Source organism: Aulonocara sp. 'chitande type north' Nkhata Bay, linkage group LG2, assembly GCF_057382095.1.
Source record: "Aulonocara sp. 'chitande type north' Nkhata Bay isolate Kocher_YH1m ecotype deep benthic linkage group LG2, A_spYH_male_GT1.1, whole genome shotgun sequence".
In the NCBI taxonomy this organism is placed as follows: domain Eukaryota; kingdom Metazoa; phylum Chordata; class Actinopteri; order Cichliformes; family Cichlidae; genus Aulonocara; species Aulonocara sp. 'chitande type north' Nkhata Bay.
This window is the reverse complement of record NC_141345.1, coordinates 36,640,464-36,661,671: the sequence shown is the minus strand read 5'-3', so window position 1 is coordinate 36,661,671 and position 21,208 is coordinate 36,640,464. Positions and strand designations below refer to the sequence as shown.

The following is a 21,208-nucleotide window of genomic DNA, read 5'->3' as shown; positions in this document are numbered from 1 at the left end:
TTTATTAGGTTTAATCTTTTAACTTTTTGCATCAAGCAAATATTAAATTATATGCAATATTCTCTGACTGGAAGAAATTAGTTTAACATTTAAACCTATTTTCTGCACATTCCAGCACATAAAATAAAATATTTTTTGTGTTTACACTCAGTCTTTCAAATAGATGCAAGTAAAACACAGCAGAAAATAAATAAAGTCACAGACTCAGCGGTCCTGTTGCTCTATTTTCACCTATAAAGCAGGAGCGGGGTAGGCGGAGGTTTACCCTGGTGCAGGTGAGCCGCAGCAGTCAGTGGAAGAATCCGCGAGTTTCTCTGTGAGTTTCCCATCACGTCGTAGCTACTCGGTGCTTGTTGGAAGTTTAGGGTTTTTTTCGCTGTAAAAAGAAGTTTTCTTCCCACGCACAGCGGACACTAATGTTTTTGTCACTTTTTATGGAATCAAACTCAAAGTAAGGTCAGTACTTCCACGCTTTAAACGCTGCACGCTCATACTCTCTCCCGCACTCGATATATGATCCATTGTTGATCTGCACACAGCTGTTGTCACGAACGTCGCACTCACTTACGTCACTGTCATGAGACATTCTCGCAAAAAAATCACAGTTTTAGTAACGCAGTAATGTAGCGTTCTTACGGGAAAGTAACAGTAATCTAATTACCTTTTTTGCAATAGTAATCCCTTACTTTACTCGATACTTGAATAAAGTTATCAGATTACAGTAACGCGTTACTGCCCATCTCTGGTTGTGATACCCGTTATTTTCAGCTGGGGTATTAGCTTTTATCAGGCAGGACTCGCATGTCTTGCCTCCTCGTGATGATAGCGTGTACTTCTATGCTTGCAACTCTGTAACAGTCCACCAAAAGTTCTTTATAGTTGAGCCCATGGAGCAGACAAGCAATCTGTGCTAGCTGCTTAGGTCTCACCTGGAAACAGTTCTCCACTGCAGTACGGTTCTCTGAAGTGGGACTTAACCAGTGTTGGGAAGGTTACTTTTAAAATGTATTCCATTACACAATACAGAATACAGAATACATGCCCCAAAATGTATTCTGTAATGTATTCCGTTACGTTACTCAATGACAGTAACGTATTCTGAATACTTTGGATTACTTAATATATTATCATGCTTTTTACAACAACGTGAATGTACTATTGCTGTGTGATTTATTACTATTACTGAAGGTCCGCGACTCCGAACTGTAGTAAAGGGACCTCTGACTAATACGGCGGGGTCCCTGTCGGCTCGTAGCCGAAAAATAGCTTTACTTTGTTGTGTGGGTCAACTTTTTTTTTTTTGTGATCAACATTTTATTGATTTAAAACGGGGTTGGGGGGGGGGGGTACAGACATATACAGCACAACTGTAAACTGCAGTAGCAAAACAAACATTAGCAAACAAGGCATAGGGACAGCAAAGAAAAGACACAAAAACACAAAGTTAAAACCAATTATTGCCTCTTCCAGGAGATAACTCTGGATGAGAAGATTTTCCAAGCGTCAACAGTTGTGGGTCGAGCTTTATTTAATTTTGCTGTGGTATGTTCAAAACCAATAACACGGATAAGACATCGTCTCCAGAATGATTCCATACAAATGTCAGGACAGAACCATTGCTTTGTAATAGTCTTCTTTGCGGATGTAAATCCAGCGAACAACATTTTGCATTGCATTTGTTTTAAGGAGATTTGTGTGGGTCAACTTTTTTTGCGAAAGAGAGAGAGAGGCGTTGAAAGACTGCTCCAACGGAACTTATTGTTTTCGGAGGAAAACAGGAACACGGTGTACAGTCGAGTCTTAATAGCTTACTTACAGCTGGGCTCGTCAGGCACTCTTCTTGGCTGCAGTGGTTATTATTATATTTACATGCTTCCAGCTCCCGTTTTTCCTCGATGACAACTCGTACCTTTCCACTCCCCTTTTTCTCCCTCCTCGCGCTCACAGACACATAACGTGTATGGCAGTCCATTCTCCCTGCAGCACGGACTACACTGCCCATGATGCTACATTCTTTAGAGCTATGCTTGTAGCATTCTGCCTGTTAGCTTAGCACAACAACAACAACAACGAAAAGGCGCTCTCTCACCCAGGAAACACACAGTCGCAGAGAGAGAGAGAGAGAGCGTCGCCCTGTAACCATGGCAACCGTAACGCTGCCGCCTGGAACAACAGAACGTAGCTGTCAAACAAAACCCAAACAGTCCTGACCCGCAACAATATGAAACAGGAAAGTACCGCAGTGTAATCCATTTATTTCAACAAAGTAACTGTATTCTGAATACCACCCTTTTAAACGGTAACTGTAACGGAATACAGTTACTCATATTTTGTATTTTAAATACGTAACGGCGGTACATGTATTCCGTTACTCCCCAACACTGGACTTAACAAACATTCACACACATTGATAATTGTTATTAATCTCTCTGTTATAAGTTACCCCTCTTAAACCAAGCGAATTGTGTCAACATCTTCAGAAGCTGTTGTGTTCTTCTTCCCTTCCTTCCTATTCATTTCCCCCCTCACATCCCAGCCAATTGCAACAGGGAGACCAGCAGTCTAAAAAAAGCCCTTCAGTGTTACTTAATATGAAACCGTCATTTTGTATTTCTTAAGTGAACCATCTACATCCTCATGAAACATTATAATGCATATTATATGTACATTACATTACACCACATTATGTCATATTGCCTTTCATTGCCTTGTGTTACCATTCTGTTTGTGTCAAATATGTTTATTTCATCCCCATATTATCATCAGGCCTACAATTGTTAATATCAACCAGCTGCCTGATACAGAGTAAACTGGCTTCCATCCTGGAACCAGGCCTGGTGAGGGAGTACGTGGGAAAGCGCCCAATGGCTCGTTCTTTTGGCCGAGCCTGAAAAGGAAAAATGGGCCTGCCCTCCTGCAGGCTCACAGTAGGTGCCACAGGGGTTGGCTGTGATGTGCGTTAGACAGCAGACTCATGACAAACCGGTCAGATCTCTCAGCTGGCATGAGAATAATGAATTGGATGGATGAGCGTGAGCTGGAGAAGGTGGCTGGAGAGGGCGAGTCTAGGTTTTTCTGCTTCTGTGACCTGGCCCTGGATAAACATCATGGTTATTGGTGTTCCCAGTTCAGTGGGTCTCTTTTTGACTTAGGACTTTTTCTAAGTGAATTAGAAGTAAAGGTGTAGGACTGTGGCACTTCAGTTAAACTGAACAACCTCAGAGTTAACCTAAAACCAATCAGTAAGCATGAGCCAATTTCTTTCCTCGGGAATCTGTAATTAATTAAATCCTTTAATAATGAAAACAGATGTATGAATATAAGTGGGGAATTCCGATATCATTTCCATGCATTACCTAAGTTTTTCTTTTAACCTCCTAAGACCCCAACTCTTCCACAGCAGCATTTTTAATTTCTCTCTGATATTTGGGCTGATTGGGGCCCGATGAATGTAAAAACAAAGAATTACCAGATTTTACCCAATTTTTGTTTCTAAGAAAAATGAGAGCCACAAATGAGGATATTCGTTTAAAATTTTGATAGAACAGTGGTAGTATAATGTCCTCGTAAGTGGACATCAGGCCCTTGTAGAGCAAAATTGAGTATTTGGGTCTAAATAAACAAAAATGTGATGTCCACATATGTGGACGCCAGGTCCTAGGAGGTTAAATATGTTTGCCTTATCATAAACAGACAGATAGGTTTGCTAATGTTTGTGTGTTCCTTTGTCTCCAGGGGAGGAGGAGCTGGAAACATCTCCATATGACGACATGCTTGTGGATACACACATGGCTTCGTTAGTGGCAGGTAAAACATACACTGATAAGCACATGGTCACTTGTGCAGTCTTTTTTTCACGATTAACCACATTGAGTTTTTAATGACATAGATGTCTATAGCAGTGAAGCAGATCAATGGCTCACTAAGCCTCAGAGATGTTGTTAAGTATATATCAATCAATATCATGTAGTGACACTGATCTTTTACTGTTTTTTTCTAATCTCTGCTTTTCTAAGTCCATTTACATCAACAATATTTTCACCATCAGGGTTTTCAGTGTGCACTCACATTAGTGGTGTTAGGTCGGTTTCCTTTGTTCAGCTGCATATTTTCTTTTATCCAGAAATGTCCCAGCATCTACTTATCTGAATGGAACAGACATGCAACAGGCATTTATTGTTATGAAAAACATATCCTAAAAAAACTGGTGATTACTTTTGGACATATCCAAAAGAGCATAAACTGTCAAATGTCTCAAGCTAATAGGTAGCTATAACACTGATAAGAAACATACTCAAGGTTCCCAGGGGAGGAATCCCAGCCTACTCCGGGTAAAATAAGTATTGAACATGTTCCAAGTAAATATATTTCTAAAGGTGCTATGAAATCTGATGTTGGTAACAGCCCATCCAGTCCACACATTCAAAGAAATCAAACCATAGAGGTCCATAAATTAAATGAAGTGCTATAGTGAGAAATGAACATGCTTACGGAGAGTTGTTTAATACTCCGTACAAAAGCCTTTATTGGTAATCAATTCAAGACGCCTTTTATATGGGGAAACTAGGTGCAAACATTGCTCAGGTCTGAGTTTGGCCCATTCTTCCACCTTAACAGTCTCCAAAGCCTGAAAGTTCGGTGGGTCCCTTCTATGACCTCAGTTATTCAGTTCTTTCCATAGATTTTGAATTGGATTCAGGTCATATGTTTGGCTGGGCCATTCTAGGAGCTTTATCTTCTTTCTCTGAAACCAATTGAAACCACATTTTTCATCTTCATGGTAGATGGCATCAGATTTTTTATCAAGAATGTCTTGGTACATTTTTACATTCATCTTTCCTTCACTTATATGAAGTGTCAGGTGGTGGAAAACAGCCCCACACTTTGATGTACCTACTTCCAAACATCACTGTTCATATGGTGTTATAAAGTGCCTTTTGACCAGCAAGTGCCTCAGATATGGTGTATTTTATGGCATTCAAAGAGTTAAATTTAAAACTTAAAAAAAGGTTCAATATGCTTTTTTCAGAAAGTGAATCTTGCGTGGTGACACCCTGGAGGTTTACCTGTTTTCTTTGAGATTATTGGACCTGCCGATTCCAAGTCTTTCTGTAGCTTTCTACAAGTGGTCCTTGGATCTTGGACAACTCTTCTGATAATTCTTTTCTCTCTGTCTGAAATCTTGCTAGGAGCGCCAGGTTGTGGTTGGTTTTTGGTGAAATTATGTTCTTTCCACATCTGGATTATGGCCCCAAGAATGCTTACTGGAAGCTTCATTAGTTTAGAAATTATTTTATAACCAATGCCATCAGTATATTTTAGAACGATAAGGTTGCGAAGGTCTTGAAATCAATCAGTCTTGAAATTTTTCTGTTTTTTCTGTTTTCTTTGTGTTAGTGTAGGTCTTTATTTACTTTGTTATCGACATCTGATGAGAATTTCATGTCAGTAGTATCGTTAGAAATATATTATTAACTATATTATGTTATTTATCTACTTATTTTACCTGCTGTAGATTCAGAGGGTAATTTTTTTAAAGAGTACTAGTACTCGGTGAGAAGAATTACTGTGATTAATTTTACACCTTTAAAAAAAAAACCTGTATCCCATAATTTACAGCATAGGACAATCTTATATACATGACAAATGAGTAATACTTACCCCACATTTGGGAAATTCTTTTGCTACAGTAGTTGTAACCACACCAACTTACACAGAACACATTACACATCGTTTAGCTGCACACACTGAAGCACCTGCTTATCCCCTTTTGTGTACAGCCTCTCTGTTGTTCTTCCAGTTCAGCTTGTGGATACAAGCTGTTTGTTTGTGACAGAGCTTAAGATAAACTTTATTGTTCAACTTGCCATGTAGATCAGTAAGAGACCAAACCGCTACTCCTGAATGATTGATGTCGTTCACATTCTCACTTCACAAAATCTTTCCCCAGATTTCCCCCAAATATATTTATTTCTCATCTGAACTAGCTAAATTAAATTTCACTCATCACAAAAATGAACTTTGGGCCAGTTTTCCTCCATAAAAACAACATACTACTTAGAAATTTCTGCAGCGACCGAGCATCGCAAAAGAGAAACAACAGGTTAGACTGAAATGTTGTAAATGTTCCCAAGCAGCATTACGCTGCATGCTGATATCGACCCATTCAAAAGTCCATATCCTGTATCCAAACCAAAAATGTTACCAGAAAATTGAAGAACTTTGGATCACAGGCAAGATTCGTGCCAATAACAGATGTTATAGTGTTCTCTAGCTGTAAATGTAATTTTATTTTTATTTATTAATTTTAGATACCACTTCATTCATTTGAATCAAATTAGAAAAACTTTAATGTAGGAAAGTAATAAGTATTATTTATATGGTATGAGTATATATATAGGGTATTATCATTTATTTTGTGTATATGCAGGAGTTAAAATAACCCAGAATGATCTAGATTGGGATTCAGGCACCTTCATTTAATGAGCAATTAAATCTGACTGGCAGTTTAATACAAAATATTGTCAAGCAATTTTAATTTTTATGAGCTCCATTCTCATTTTCTTTGTCTCTGATACCACAGAGACAGTTAAGCCACCACACGATCCTGCCTGCAATTGTGTTTTCATCACATATGATATGTTCAGATATGAAGTTGTGCTTAAGGTATTTCAGCATCTAGATAGTTTTACAGAAGTGGAGCATATTCACAGTAACCTTTAAACAAATTAATGTGTGCATTCTTTGAAGATTATTTTCTAAGTTAAAGACTGCTCAGCAAGTTTGATAAGCTAAACATTTGAAGCTTATATATAATGTTCTAATCTATCCAAGGTTTTAAATCGGATATTGGATATGTACATGAGATGTTGCTGAATTTATCTGGATGTTTCTTATTCTAAAATGTCTTCAAAAGCACATTAGATGAGAATAATTTAAGGTTTATATTAGACAACAGTTATATTACAAACTGGGTAGTTTGCTGTACTGAAATTGTAGTATGTTTAACTGGTGAAGAGCAGAATGTGGTACCCTTGGTCGCTTCTAGCTTAGCTCCTGACAAACTTGCTGCAGATGGGTTCCCCCATCTGCTAAATCTCAGAATTCAAGACATGGTGAAGACACATTGAAACACCACGACTCGGATGAACTCGGATCAACTGGTTTTCCATTACAACCCAGAGTGAATGCTTGTTGTCATAGCCTGGGTGCCTCGTGATTTAATTAATATGCAACACGAACGGTACAACAAAGGTGGCACGAATGAGGCAAGAATGTGCCTGCTGCTTGTTCTGTGGCTTTTCCTCCAATTCCTCAGGTAATCACTGCGATTTTTCTGTAGCCATTTCCCTCGTTCCCAGGTTTCAAAAATGGCATTTTTAATTATTGTGAACGAGACGCTCTCATGACTCATCGAGTGACCAGGAAATCGTTGGCATGCAGCGTGGCCATGTCACATTTTAGTTCCTGGTTGGATTGCTTGGAACCCCGGCCGAGCAGGTACTAAAAATGTACCTGGTACCAGGTAATATGACATAAAGGAAAACCCTGGCGAGTCAATCTGAGTAGTTACGAATGGAAAAGGGGCTTAACTGCAAGTTTTTGGACTGTGGGTGGAAGCCGGAGTACCCGGAGAGAACCCACGCAATCACAGGGAGACCATGCAAACTCCACACAGAAAGGCGAACACTGAATATAGGACCTTCTTACTGTGAGGCAACAGTGTGCCACAGTGCTTTCTATTATTATTATTATTATTATTATTATTATTATTATTATTAAAGTCTTGAACACATGAAGAAAGGGAGGTATAAAAAGGCATGGAAAGTCATGACACAGCTGAAATCTGTCAGCAAACAGAGAACAAAACAATGGCTCTCTCAAGGCCTACAGAAGGACTTCTAAACTCCTGAAGGTTCCAGCGAGCAGTCTTGGACCATATCCCAGACGTGGAAAGAACATAATTTCACCATAAACTGGTCACAACCAGTAGCCAAGGTTTTAGACAGAAGAGTGAAAAGAATTATCAAAGGAATTGTTCACGAGCCAAGGACCACTTGTGGAGAGGTACAGAAAAATCTGGAATCACCAGTTACAATTGTTTTAAAGAAAACAATAAGTAATGTATTCAACTGCCATGGCCTGGATGCACACTTACCATGCAAAATTCCATTCATTCATTCATTTCATTTCATTTCATTCCTGAGCAATGAAAACACTTTCACTTTGAAAATTGATAACATGTTCAATATGCATTTTACCCACTGTATTATTTCATTTTGTAATGTCAATCTAAAACTGCTATTTTTTTCCTTTCCCCACTTTACTTTTAAGTGTTTTACCATCACATATGATTAAGCAAAAGCAACATGCATGCACCAGTTGCTGCTATTAACAAGCCTGGCCAATGCAGACATGCTGACTGTTTCAATGGGGAACCGCCTATAAAATTCAGCTCAGTAGCACACAAAACTTTGAGGATGTCTGAGAATGGCCTAAATGTGTGATCACTAATGGCCGGGCTTGGATTATAGTTTCAGGTAATGGTTTTGCTTCTGTACTGAATCAAGCTTGTTAAAACTGTGCAGGACTCTGATATTTGTTCTCTAATAGAAATGATATAGCCTTCATGTTTTTGCAAAAAGTGCTTGGAAGCCAGATCCAATTACATGCTGATTTAAAATCCCAGGTATGAACTGATGTGTTGAGGAATGTAGTCAAAGAGTATGCTAATCCTAGGAATGAATATCTTCTCTTGGTCTATTCTTCTGACACCCCCCCAGCCTCATCTTTCATGCAACTGGGTGGTGAGAACCAGTGCTTGAAGGCAGCACAAGACTGTGGCTTGTACGAAAAGTGTGGTAACCTACGATCAGAATACGTGCTAGCCTGCACAAAGCCGATGCCTGGTACCAACAGATGTAACCAACACAAATGCCACCGATCATTACGTCGCTTTCTGGAGCGGGTGCCAGAAGAGTACAGCCTGGGTGTCCTGTTCTGCCGCTGCACTGATACCTTGTGTGGTGAGAGGAGAAGGAAAACCATTGTACCCTCCTGCTCCTACCACGACAAAGAAGGTCTGCAACTGAACTGCCTCCACCAGCAAAGCTTCTGTCGCCGAGACGACCTTTGCAGGTTAGACATAAAGTGTAGAGGCAGATGAACAGTACTGTGAGCCATCCCTACTTTCTATATATTTTGCTTTCAGTGAGCCAGAATATTTTGTAATTTTTAAAGTGATCTTGAGCAATATTTCCCCAGGCTTTCTGAAGCTTTTCTTTGGACATCCATTGATGTATTTGCATATTTCTGTCCAGTACTTGAACCTGACCATTTTCAGAGGAAAGTATTTTTCAGTTTTTGCCACTTAATGCTAACCTCTGTATTTTTCAAACAAAAACAGTCACCAAAGAAAAGGAACGAGCCAGTGATGTCTATACATAACAAATGATTACCAAAGAAACATTTTAGTTAGTGTCTTTGAGCACTTCAATACATTTCTTCACCAACTAAATGATTCCCAAAGCGCTATTAGCCCAAAACTCAGTGTATCTTAGCACAGTGTGCAGATTGACCTTAATAAAATCTGAGGAACCTTGACAAGTAGAGGACAAAAACAGCAGCAGATGTAAAACAACCTATCTAGAGTAGATAGGCAGTATATGAAATGTCCTTAGGAAAAAAAAAGGGGGGGGGGGGGGGAATCCTGCAAAGATCTGACATAGGACCTGAGAGATGCATCTGGGTCTTAAGTTGATCTGTCTACTCTCGGATCCAACCTCATCAGTAATGCTCTCAGTGGAAGAGTTGCAGTTAATAAGCCATTCTTAAGGAAAGAAACCCAAAAGAAATACCAAATTACATACGATTTCAACGTAAAGAGTTAAACCAAAAAACAAAAACTTGGGATTGAAGACCTGTTGCCAATTTTATCAGTATATCAGTATGAAGTATATGAAGTAGGTCAGGAGAGGTTTAACAGTGAGCGCTTACAGTTATCTGTAAAACTTGATGGAGGCTTTGTTTGGGGCTATATTTCAGCCAATGAAATATTTTGCTTCCAGTGCCAAACACTTTATTCAGCAATTGACTCTTGTTTCATTTTGTTTAATGGTTTGGATAATTTAAATCTGAAGGAGCAAGACATACTAGCAGTTTAACAAATTATGATCCCTGTGTCCTCCTTCTATAAATTGACTCCTTATTGCAATAGAGTGGTTGGTGTGTCCCATTGATCCCAGGAGTTATGTTGTCAGGGCCCCTGGTAGGGTCTCCGTGGCAGATCCTGGGTGAGCAGTGATTCATACAATCTCTATGCAGCATAACAATTCAAGGGTTCTGCAAACTTTGTCCAGAATGGGGTGGCAGTCATAGGTGGTGATGTTGGTGCTTCAATCCCCAGCTTCCAAAACTGACTTGTGTTACACGGAATGCCATCTCGCTGGTGGGGAAGGAGGCTGAGCGAGGTTCGGAGAAACCAATTAGATATAGTCTGGCTTACCTGATCTGGAACCAGTTTTCTAGAGAGGGGTTGGACTCTGTTCCACTCTGGAGTTACCCTTAGCGAGAGGTGGCAGGCAGCAGTGGGTATACTTGTATGTATAAAGACAAGTGGGTTGCTTTGGGTCTGGGAACAGGTCTTGTCTGTCATCTTCATCCAGTCACTGAAGTTAGGGTTCTAGTAGAGCAGAACAGCTGCTGATTTTGTAATCGTATCATCAGATCTGCCGCCGCATGTTTTGGATACTTGGGTGAAGAGAGGTGCTGAGCTGTCAACTGATCACTACCTGATAGTGAGTTGGATCAGGTGGTGGGAGGAAATGTTGGACAGACCTGGTGTACCAGTGCACTGGGAATGTCTGCCACAGTCATCAAGATCTTCTGTTTTCATCTCTGGCTTCAATTGCATTTCAAGGGAGGCCGGCAACATTAAGTCTGAGTGGACCATGTTCTGCACCTCCACTGCTAAGGCTGCTGCAAACAGCTGCAACTGAAAGATTGTTGGTTGTTAGTGTCTGTGACAGCAATCCCAGAACCAGATGGTCGATATCAGAGGTGAAGGGAGCCATCAGGTTGAAGGAATTTTATTGGGCTTAAAGACTGTGACTGTGTTAGACTGTGGGACTCCAGTGGTAGCTGACAGGTACTGGCAGGCCAACGGAGTGCGGCACTGATGCAGAGGAGGAGGGGGACAACTCGCTAATCACTGGGGTGAAGTCACTCACGTAGTTAAACAACTGCATAGTGGCAGGCCCCCTGGAGTGGATGAAAGTTCTTGAAGAGTGTTGATGTAGGGCTGTCCTAGCTGACACATCTTTGCATTGTCATGTGGAGGTCTCAAATGGTTCCTCTGAATATGCAGGCTCAGGTGGTGGCTCCTATCTTTAAGAAGGGGGGCTGGAGGGTGTGCTCCAACTACAGTGGGATTCTTTGGCCTTCTTGAGAAGGTTTATGCAAGAGTAATGAAAAGGCAAGTCCATCTGTTAGTTGAGCCTTGGATTCAGAGGGAACAATGCTGTTTTCATCCTGGTCGTGGAACACAGGACCAACTCTTTATCCTCTTAAGGATATTAGAAGGGTTTATGTTTGCCCAAGTGGTCTATATGCATTTTGTGGACTTAGAAAAGGCATTTGCCCAGGTCCCTTGTGGGGGGTGCTTTGGGAGTATGGGGTGTAAGTAGGACTCATTTCCGGTGGTTGCTGGACTCCCCCTGAGCTGCCCTTTGTCACTGATTTTGTTCAAAGTTTTTATGGATAGAACAGCATGTAAAGGGCAGCCAAGTAGTGGAGTTTCTCCACTTTGGTGGCCTGAGAATTTAGAATTAGCACCCCCAAGTCTGATCTGGAAAAAGTTGGCATACATACTCTGGATCAGGGACAACTTACTGGCCTAAGTGGAGGGGTTCGAGTATCTCGGGGTCTTGTTCATGAGTTAGAGTGGAACATAAGGCAGATGGATCGGGGAGGCACCTGCACTGATGCAGGTGCTGTACTAATCTGTTGTGGTGAAGTGAAAGCTGAGTGTTAAAGCATAGCTATTCATTCACCAGATAATCTAGGCTCCTACCCTCACCTATGGTCATGAGCTCTGATTAGTGACTGAAAGAATGAGGTTGTGAATACAAGTGTAGAAAGAGAGCCCAGCCACAGCCCAGCCAAAGGGTGAGGAGCTCAGTCATTCAAGAGGGACTGAGTAGCTGCTGCTCGTCTACGCAGTTGAGGTGATTCAGGAATCTAACTAAAATGTCTTCTGTACACCTTCTAGGTGAGGTGTTCTGGGCATGTTGCACCAGGAGGGGGGCCCAGGACAGACCCAAGACTTCCTGGAGAGATATTATCTCTCAGCTGTCTTGAGAATGTCCGTATTACCTGAAAAGGGTGGCTGGGTGAGGGATGTCATGGCTTCTGTGCTGAGACTGCTGCCTGAACTCAGATAAGCATCAGGAAATGGATGGCTGATGGATGGAACAAACAGGGGCCTCAGTAGCATGTGAAAAAACCATAGACAATGACAACAGCCTGGCACTTCTAATGCTCAACTCCTCCTGGTCCCCAACTTGGTTACACATGGTTCTGTTTGAAGACATGTGAAGCTAGAGAGACCAACACCCATAGTGAATTGTCTTCCAGGGGCCAGAGCAGGGGACATTAAGGGAAATTTGTGTGTAACTTTAGCAAAACAATTTCAGACACTGTAGTTTTCTTATGCGTACCTTATGCTGTCCGATAACGACTGACACATTTAGCTGCATGTTCTCCTTATATTGCTGGATGTCTGAGTGGTGTTCAAAAAAGGATGTGGGCATTATAGCTAATTGGTAAACTTTCTGGGGGAAATCTGGTCTGTTTAGGAGACCTGCAATTTCATTTGTTGTCACCACCTGAGCCTTATTCTGAGTTTTTGTCTGAATTCAAACTTTTTATCTGATTTAATGCTCATTTCAGATAAAACAATTATTGTGGGTGGTTTCAACCTCCTTATAGAGACTAAAACTAGCAGCTGCGCAAAGAAGTCCTACTATTGATTAATGCTTCAGTCTTAAACATGATCAGCCTCTCTTTTAATCAGCTATGTACAACAGGCATAACAGCTTATAGCTAATTATAGGCCAATCTCCAACCTTCCTTTCATATCAAAAATCCTTGAAAGAGTAGTTGTCAAACAGCTAACAGATCATCTGCAGAGGCTTATTTGAAGAGTTTCAGTCAGGTTTCAGAGCTCAGCACAGCACAGAAACAGCTTTAGTGAAGGTTACAAATGATCTTCTTCTGGCCTCTGACAGTGGACTCATCTCTGTGCTTGTCCTGCTAGACCTTAGTGCAGCGTTCGATACTGTCGACCATAATATCCTATTAGAGCGATTAGAACATGCTGTAGGTATTACAGGTACTGTGCTGCAGTGGTTTGTATCATATCTATCTAATAGACTCCAGTTTGTGCATGTAAATGGAGAGTCCTCTTCACACACTGAGGTTAATTATGGAGTTCCACAGGGTTCAGTGCTAGGACCAATTCTGTTTAGATTATACATGCTTCCCTTAGGGACTATCATCAGAAGGCATAGCATACATTTTCACTGCTATGCATCCAATGATTGAAACCCTTGTTTTTCTTTAGTGAGGGAGATGCACTATTACACTGCCTGCACCAACAGTGGTTACCATATTGTTCCAGCAGTCAATATAGCATTCTCTGCATCGTCTCTGCCATTGGCAGAATCTGGACTCATCACGCCACATAAAATTTCTCCACATGTTCACTTTCCAGTGCGCACGTTGCCAACACCAGCACAAATTGTGTGTGTGTTAGTCCCCATAGGGAAATTGCTCCTCTGCATTTAACCCATTCACCCAGTGAAGCAGTGGGCAGCCACCAATGCAGCGCCCGGGGAGCAGTGTGTAGGGACGGTACCTTGCTCAGGGGTACCTCAGGGTAACCGTTCAGTGGAGTCGAACCCCCGACCTTCCGATCATGGGGCCACCACTCCACCTACTGAACTATCCCTGCCTTGTGAAGGTCAATCAGCAGGCCTCCTGGCACCCTTTTGAAATCACAGATTGGCTGTGTGCAATTAGAGAGAAATCAGTCATGTTGTCCTGCAAACCTTGACTGTAAATCTGTAGAAGGTCCTAGGTGGTGAGAGTTGACAATCTTGGCTTTGTCTTCTTGGGAGTGGCCCACTTTGCAGCGTGTCTCTGACATCCCCCATATATATGGACGTGAAACTTCTATTTGGAGATGGTATTAGGGCTCACTCCAAATAAAATTGAAGCTTGGTGTTGTGGAACACCTGCTTGAAATTGCCCTACGCATGGGCCCTGTCCACGTCTATCAAACATGGCATGTTTGAAGGAGACACCAACTGACTGCTGTAGCAGGGTCCACGTTCAGAGGTGCTATTACTGAGGTGCCAGTCAAACACCTGATCATCAGCTGGTGTCTACAGTAACAGAGGATCAAAACAAGAGTCAATAACAGAATAAGCTGTTTAGTATTTGGCAGATAATATTTGGCAAACTTTTCATGGGTGCAACCCATATACTCAACTGCTCAAACCATAAATGCATTTTCTTTACAAATGTGACGCCATTTAATGGGAAATGAACAGGCTTCCTAAAGACAGATGATTTTTTGCTAAGAAGTATTGCTACAGCAAAGAAATAATCAGCCAAAGAAAAATTTTCTTATTTTTTGTGCTAAGTTTATTATACATAAGAAGGTGTTGTGTAAGTTAGTCTTGCCTGCTTTTAATGTTGATATTGACTGTTTGTTTGTGTTGTTGCCAGGTCCAGACTGGCTGATTTCCTCAATAACTGCCAGCCGTCTCATCTGACAGCCAGCGGCTGCCTGAAAGATTCAGCAGGCCTCTGTCTCCGAGCCTATGCCGGACTCATAGGTACTAAACACACGGGGAAGGAGGGAAAAAAGACGAAAAAGCCTACTGCCTTACCAAAAAATAGAAGGCTGCAAGTGTCGGATTTGGCTCGTTTGTCATTTTTATTACAGTTTCAGAGAAATTTAGAAAACATAGAGCCCTTAGTTACTTTTGAAGTGTAACAAACAAGAATCATGAAACACACAGTATGGACAAAACAATGAAAAAGAGGAAAAAGAAAAGGTAACGAGTCTGAGTGTGAGTGTTTTAACCTGTCCCATCCGACACTTTAAAAACATGTGCATTCTACAGTCCCTCTCTTGATGTTGTAATCTATCTCATCAATAGTGTTTGAAACATTAAAATTTACAGACATTTATTTACTTGCTTATCCATGCCGGATCACAGGGCAGCAGCTGCACAGAAGCTTAGACCTCCCTCTCCACAGCCACCTTCTTCAGCTTATCCGGGGGAAGCATCAAGGCCGTCCCATCCCAGCTGAGACATGTAATCTCTCCAGCATGTTCTAGGTCTTCCCATGGGCCTCCTTCCAGTGGGACATGCCCAGAACACCACATCCAGGAGGCACCTTGTAGGCATCTTTGTCAGATGCCCAAACCACATCAACTGGCTCCTTTCGATACGGAGGAATAGCAGCTCTACCCTGAGCCCCTCTCAAATGTCTCAACTCCTCACTCTAACCAGCCACCCTTAGAAACCTCATCTGCTGCAATCTCATTCTTTCAGTCACTACCATAAGCTTGTGACCATAGGTGAGGTTGATGGCGTAGATTGATCGGTAAATCGAGATCTTCGCTTTTACAGTAAGCTCTCTCTTCACCACAACAGAGTAGTACAGTGTCCCCATCACTTCTCAACCCATCTGTCAATCTGTTGCCACCATATTCCATCACATGTGACCCCGAGATACCTAAGCTCCTCCAACTGGGGCGCCAACCTGTCCCCAATCCAAAGTGGGATCTTCATCCTTTTCTAGCTGAGGACCATGGCTTCAGATTTGGAGGTCCTGATTCACATTCCCGCTGCTTCAAACTTGGCTGCAAACTGCTCCAGTGTGAGCTGGAGGTCACCCCCAGATAAAGACAACATAACCACATCATCTGCAAAAAGCAGAGATGAAAATCTGGGACCATTAAAGTTGAAGCATTTTACATATTTAAATTGGACACTGGCGCAGGCTGTCATGCATGTTTCTCACGTAGTACAATGGTGTTGTCAGCTTCCTCGTCGTTGCTATTGGTTGCAACCAATCTGGTTCTCCTGGGCTTTGTTATGATGTTTGTGTTCTGGTGATTTGGGCGAGCTTGATGGGGGCAGAGATGTTCTTACAGCACAAATTATCACACAACCTGGTGTTATCTACGCTAGTGTACTCACCGTTGCTTGAAAGTTCGGTTTCCGGGTCTCATCATCACTTTTAGGGGTTTGGTTATTATGCTGATTAGTAGCACAACGTCACAAATGTGCATGTTGTTAAATACCCCAACTCTTTCATCTTTGGACTGAAGGAAGAACAACACTCGGCATTTAATGCTCAATCAACAATCTCTTTAATCAATATTCCATACAATACAGTGTCTTGAAGGAAATTGCCTTCCCGGGTTTCCTCCGTGGCGTGAGCGATAAGCAGAGTTCTGTCCTTTCCTTCTAAGATTCCTAATTATTTAAAGTAACACTCAGGTATGCCGTTCAGCGTGTTAGTACGAGCTCGGGAGCAGCTTGGGAGAACAAGAAAACAGAGACTGCTTTAGGTTGCCTTCCCAATCGACTCAAAGGTTTATTTGATACACAGCAGTTTATATAGATGAAAAAAAAGGTTCGTGTGTCAGCTTTCCCAGTTCAAACTGGTACAGACCAAATAAGGAAACGTCTTCCTGCCTTGTGAACAAAGAAGTATCCTGTGTGTAGTTTATCAGCTCAGCTATAATTTATGATCATCCCAGCAAAATACACTCCTAGACATAAAATACAGAGTTCTTTCATTAGTGAATTCTGAAACGAACCACCTAGCCTTTAACGAGCCTTTTCCAGGAGATAAAGAAAAAAGGGAGGATGGGAGTAAGGAAGTGGTCTCATCTCTGTGGTGTTTTCGACCTTGAGGTACCAGCCTGTAAGTCTTACACATTAATTCTTGGGTCACAGAGAAAGAGAAAAACAACTAGTATATGGGCCTTATTGAGTAACAGTTTTCCTGTATGAAACAATATCCTGTAAATGCTTACCGTGGTATCAAAATATCATAACATGTCTGACTGTTTCTCACATTCTTATAGCTTCGGCCTCCCTCCAAACTAAGCATTCACATTCTTTCTCTCTCAGTAAGCCTAAGTTATGACCTTGGCTTCCTGTTCAGTAGGTTTTGTTCTTTCTAATCAGAGAAATAAGGCCATGATTCTACATAAACAGCAGTCCCAGGCACAAACACATACAAAGAGCTCACTCTTTAATCCTTTTCTGACACATCAGTACTATGGCCATGCTGGCTTGAACAGACACTAGTTTATGATCGTTCTCAAAGTCTCATGGCACAAACCGAGCTAGCCTGCCAGCGGTACAAACCCACACTTACAGATTGGTTTCCTTTAAAAAGAAGATATACATCGAAAGAGCAGTATCAAATAAGTTACATTTGTTATTAATCTTACAGTATTGTGCCAGTTTTAACATGATCCCAGAAAACTACATCTGAATCGTAGACACGTGTTACAATATTTGTTCACGTGTCTGTAGTGAAAACCTTATTGTATTCTAAACTGAGGGATGGATACTAGCTTCTGTTATTTCTATCCATGTTCTATTCCAAAGTAGTTTATATTTGCCTGTTAAGTAACTTACACGAGGGCTCCAAAAATGTTGATATTAAATGTATTAAGATATCTATCAGAACAAATGGAAAGTAATGTATCAAATGTTGAAATGTTCTTTGTGTGTGTGTTTTGCACTGAGTTGTGTTTTTTACTGCCTGTTAAAGTGCTAGCTAACTTCCAAAATGCAAAATTGTGGCTTAAAAATTGACAAGGTAGTGCCAGAAAACTCTAGGATCTGCAGAACTTCAATATCCCTTGGTCCTTTAAATGAAGGTCATTAAGTGGTTGTTATGTTGTTCTGCAGAAGACAAAACCAGTTTCAATTTCGTGCTCAATCGTTCTAAGTAAAACTTTATGTAGAAGCCAATAAATGCATAAAGTATCTTAGAACATAGTCTCAAAGAGTGATAATCATTAAAATGTAAAATCCAGAACCTTTGATCTGCCCACAGCGAAGTTTCTGTGACAACACCTTGACCTTTTAAAACCACAGGTACCATCATGACGCCCAACTACATCAGTAACAGCTCTGCAGATGTGTCGCTGTGGTGCAACTGTGAAGGCAGTGGCAACCAGTGGCAGGAATGTCTGAAACTGCAGCGCATCTTCACCCACAACAGCTGCCTGCGTGAGTCTACAGTACATACGTTTCATATACAGCAGTCATTTTTCATTCCAAATAGCAGGATGTAACAAGTTTGACTAACTTGTTTGTTACCCCTCGTCTAAACTGTTTACAATATAATTCTTTAATTTTTGTTTTTAAAATGTTTGACAGCCATGATACATAAATTAAATATTTTACATGAAATAAAATGAAAATGCAACAGCAAAAAATGCTGTTTATCAAATAAATGAATGAAAACTAGGCCAGTCCAATGCATACCTACTTGTCAGAAAGAAAACGACTGCTTTGATGAATCTTACTTTAAAAACATTTCCTCATGAGGTAGCATAAGCTACACTTTGCAGCCAATTTTTCTAATGTAGCCTAAAAATATATAAAAAGTAACAGCTTATGGTTTAATGGTGTCCCATGATGCTCTGCATGCAAATGCAGATGTCTTTTACACTAAATCATGCAAGTGTTTATATTTCTGGGATGGTTTGAAAATAGACACACTTTAAAGACTTGACACACAATTTATTTTGATAATGTCTGCTTTAAATAATGCATCTGAGGAATTGTGAAAACAGCATTAATGTGTGTTACTATCAAAGATATATCAAGATTCAGATCAAAGGAAATAAAGGGAAAAATGACTGTGACACTGTCTGCTGGATCAGTCTGGGTGGTTGTCTCCAGCAGTGGCTTACTCAGCATGAACTGAGCTCTACCTTTTTTAAAAAGGCAGCTACATGCTGCAACCTTAGCAGTCAGGAGAGTTTTACAGATTGTCTCTGCAGGTTTGTAGGGTGTGAAAAGCCCCGTCAGCTGTCATTCAATCACAAGAACTCTCAATAATGGTGTCCATACACAATGGCCATAAACATCTAAACACTAAAGCCTGGATCTATAAATCAATGTATTGTCCTTAAATCATTGTAATTTATCTATCTGCCAACTGCTCTAACAATAAAGCTGCCAAATAGATGTTTTTTCATGCCTACACAGATGGAGTGTTGCAGACCTGTGCACGCGCACACACACACACACAAACAGAGGGAGTGATGTGCTTGTTTCTCCAAGCAGGTAACTCCATCAGCTGGATGGGGAGCCTCGGCTTGCTGCCTGCAGACATCACCCAACCTCCTGCGCCTAGACCCTCCCCGCTGGTTCAGAAGGATGAGCTGCTGAAGAATAACCACCTGCCTGAGCACAACAACATTGTGAGTACGCTAAAGCTCATCACCGCTCATCACTGCTGCCACATTTTAAATTACCTTTCAGACTTATCCTAAAGCCTTCTTGCTATCTTTGGTCTAAGCCCATCAAATCACTGTCACGCTTTTATTTATTATGTGGTTATCTCTGTTGCTGGGCTTTTATACCTCAGTTATTGTGTTAGTCCTCCATTTTTACTGGTTTAAAACTATTGGCCTGTAAAAATCAAGCTGATATCCTTTCAGTATTTATTAAATCTTTCAATTTAGCACAAGAAAAACCATCATGGGGGTCCTCAAAATGGGTGAGCTACACTGTTGTGCCACTTGTATCTCAAATAATACTCTCACACGTATCTATATATAAATATATTTAGATATCTATAGAAATCTTGGCTCATGAGGTCAAATGTGTCTTTGAGATATTGGAAGCTTATGAGTAATTGTGCTGTAATCCCCTTTAGTGCCAACCATTTAAGCTGGAGTCTAATTTTCCTGGTATGAATGTGTTGTCGTATAATATCCATTTTAATAGTAATAAATCCATTTCCAGCTTTAGAAGTTTTACTACCGTGTACCATTTTTCTAGAGTAAATCTGACTATAGGATTAGAATTTTCTTCTATTGAAACTTTGATCTTACTCTCCCCAATACTTCTTTGGATTGGAAAATTGAATATGGAGGTCTCTATTTCTATTTGGTGTATTCTGTATTACATTAATATACCAGAATGTGTAACTGAGCTGCATCAAAATAGTTTTTTAAATAGGGAAGAGCCATCCCTCCTTCAGTCTTAGTTAGCAGTGATGTTGTAATGAATCCTGGGTTTCCTTCCTTCCCAAATAAATCTAGAAATTTATCCCATCTATGAAAATGTGCTTGTGGTGCTTGGCATGGTTAAACATAAATATAATAATTGTGCTGCTAGATTCACAGGATATGTATTCCACCTATCAAGATCTTTTTGTATGTCTGAGTCAATTGGAACGTAGTTGGTATAAGGACGCTAAGTTTTCAGTTATGTTTATAACTAAAAACTTAGATATTGTTTGTTTGCATTCCAGTTTATTTTCAATTCTTGGAGCTTTTGGTCTTGGATACAATTGAATAATAGAAGTTGAATCTTTTTAATATTTATCTTGTAACCTGAGTATTTTCCTAATGTGTTTAATGCTTGCCTTAATTTAAAAAAGGAATTAACTGGGTCTGTTAAACATATCATGATATTGTCTGTGAATAAACTAATAGTACTTGGTTATTGATTTTGATCCCTGAGTTATCTTGCCTAATCATCTGAGCCAGTGGTTTAATATATAGGGATGGAAACTGATAAGACTTTAGTAATTCCAATTCCATTATCGATATCAATTATTGATTTGATTCCTTATCGATTCTCATTGACTCCACTTTGAGAGTCACCACCATCCCTAAGCAGCATATCAAAGACATTACATTCATGCAAATTAATTACATGCTGTGTGGTCAAATGTTTGTGCACGTTGGAGGTGTTTCCCCTGTTACGTTTCGGTGTTGTCGGTGTGTTGTTTTTGGCGTGACTGTTATGTGTTCCCTGTTTTACTTTGAAAGTCTGTGTTATCTTAGTGTTTTCAGTTTACGTTTCCCTGTCTCGTCAGTTCTAATTTGCCCCAGCTGTGTTTCCCTCCTGTTGTCCATTTT

The 21,208-nt window shown here is 40.6% G+C and overlaps 1 protein-coding gene across 1 annotated transcript in view; it reads left to right on the top strand.

Annotated features, from left to right (window-relative positions):
- The window catches only part of gfra3 (GDNF family receptor alpha 3), an 87,952-nt gene that overhangs the window by 47,936 nt on the left and 18,808 nt on the right, over nucleotides 1-21,208 (top strand). The window contains exons 3-7 of the mRNA XM_086261415.1: nucleotides 3,736-3,807; nucleotides 8,784-9,138; nucleotides 14,791-14,900; nucleotides 18,201-18,335; nucleotides 19,401-19,537. Coding sequence (XP_086117541.1) covers nucleotides 3,736-3,807; nucleotides 8,784-9,138; nucleotides 14,791-14,900; nucleotides 18,201-18,335; nucleotides 19,401-19,537 — 809 coding nt within the window. The remainder of the gene's footprint in view (nucleotides 1-3,735; nucleotides 3,808-8,783; nucleotides 9,139-14,790; nucleotides 14,901-18,200; nucleotides 18,336-19,400; nucleotides 19,538-21,208) is intronic.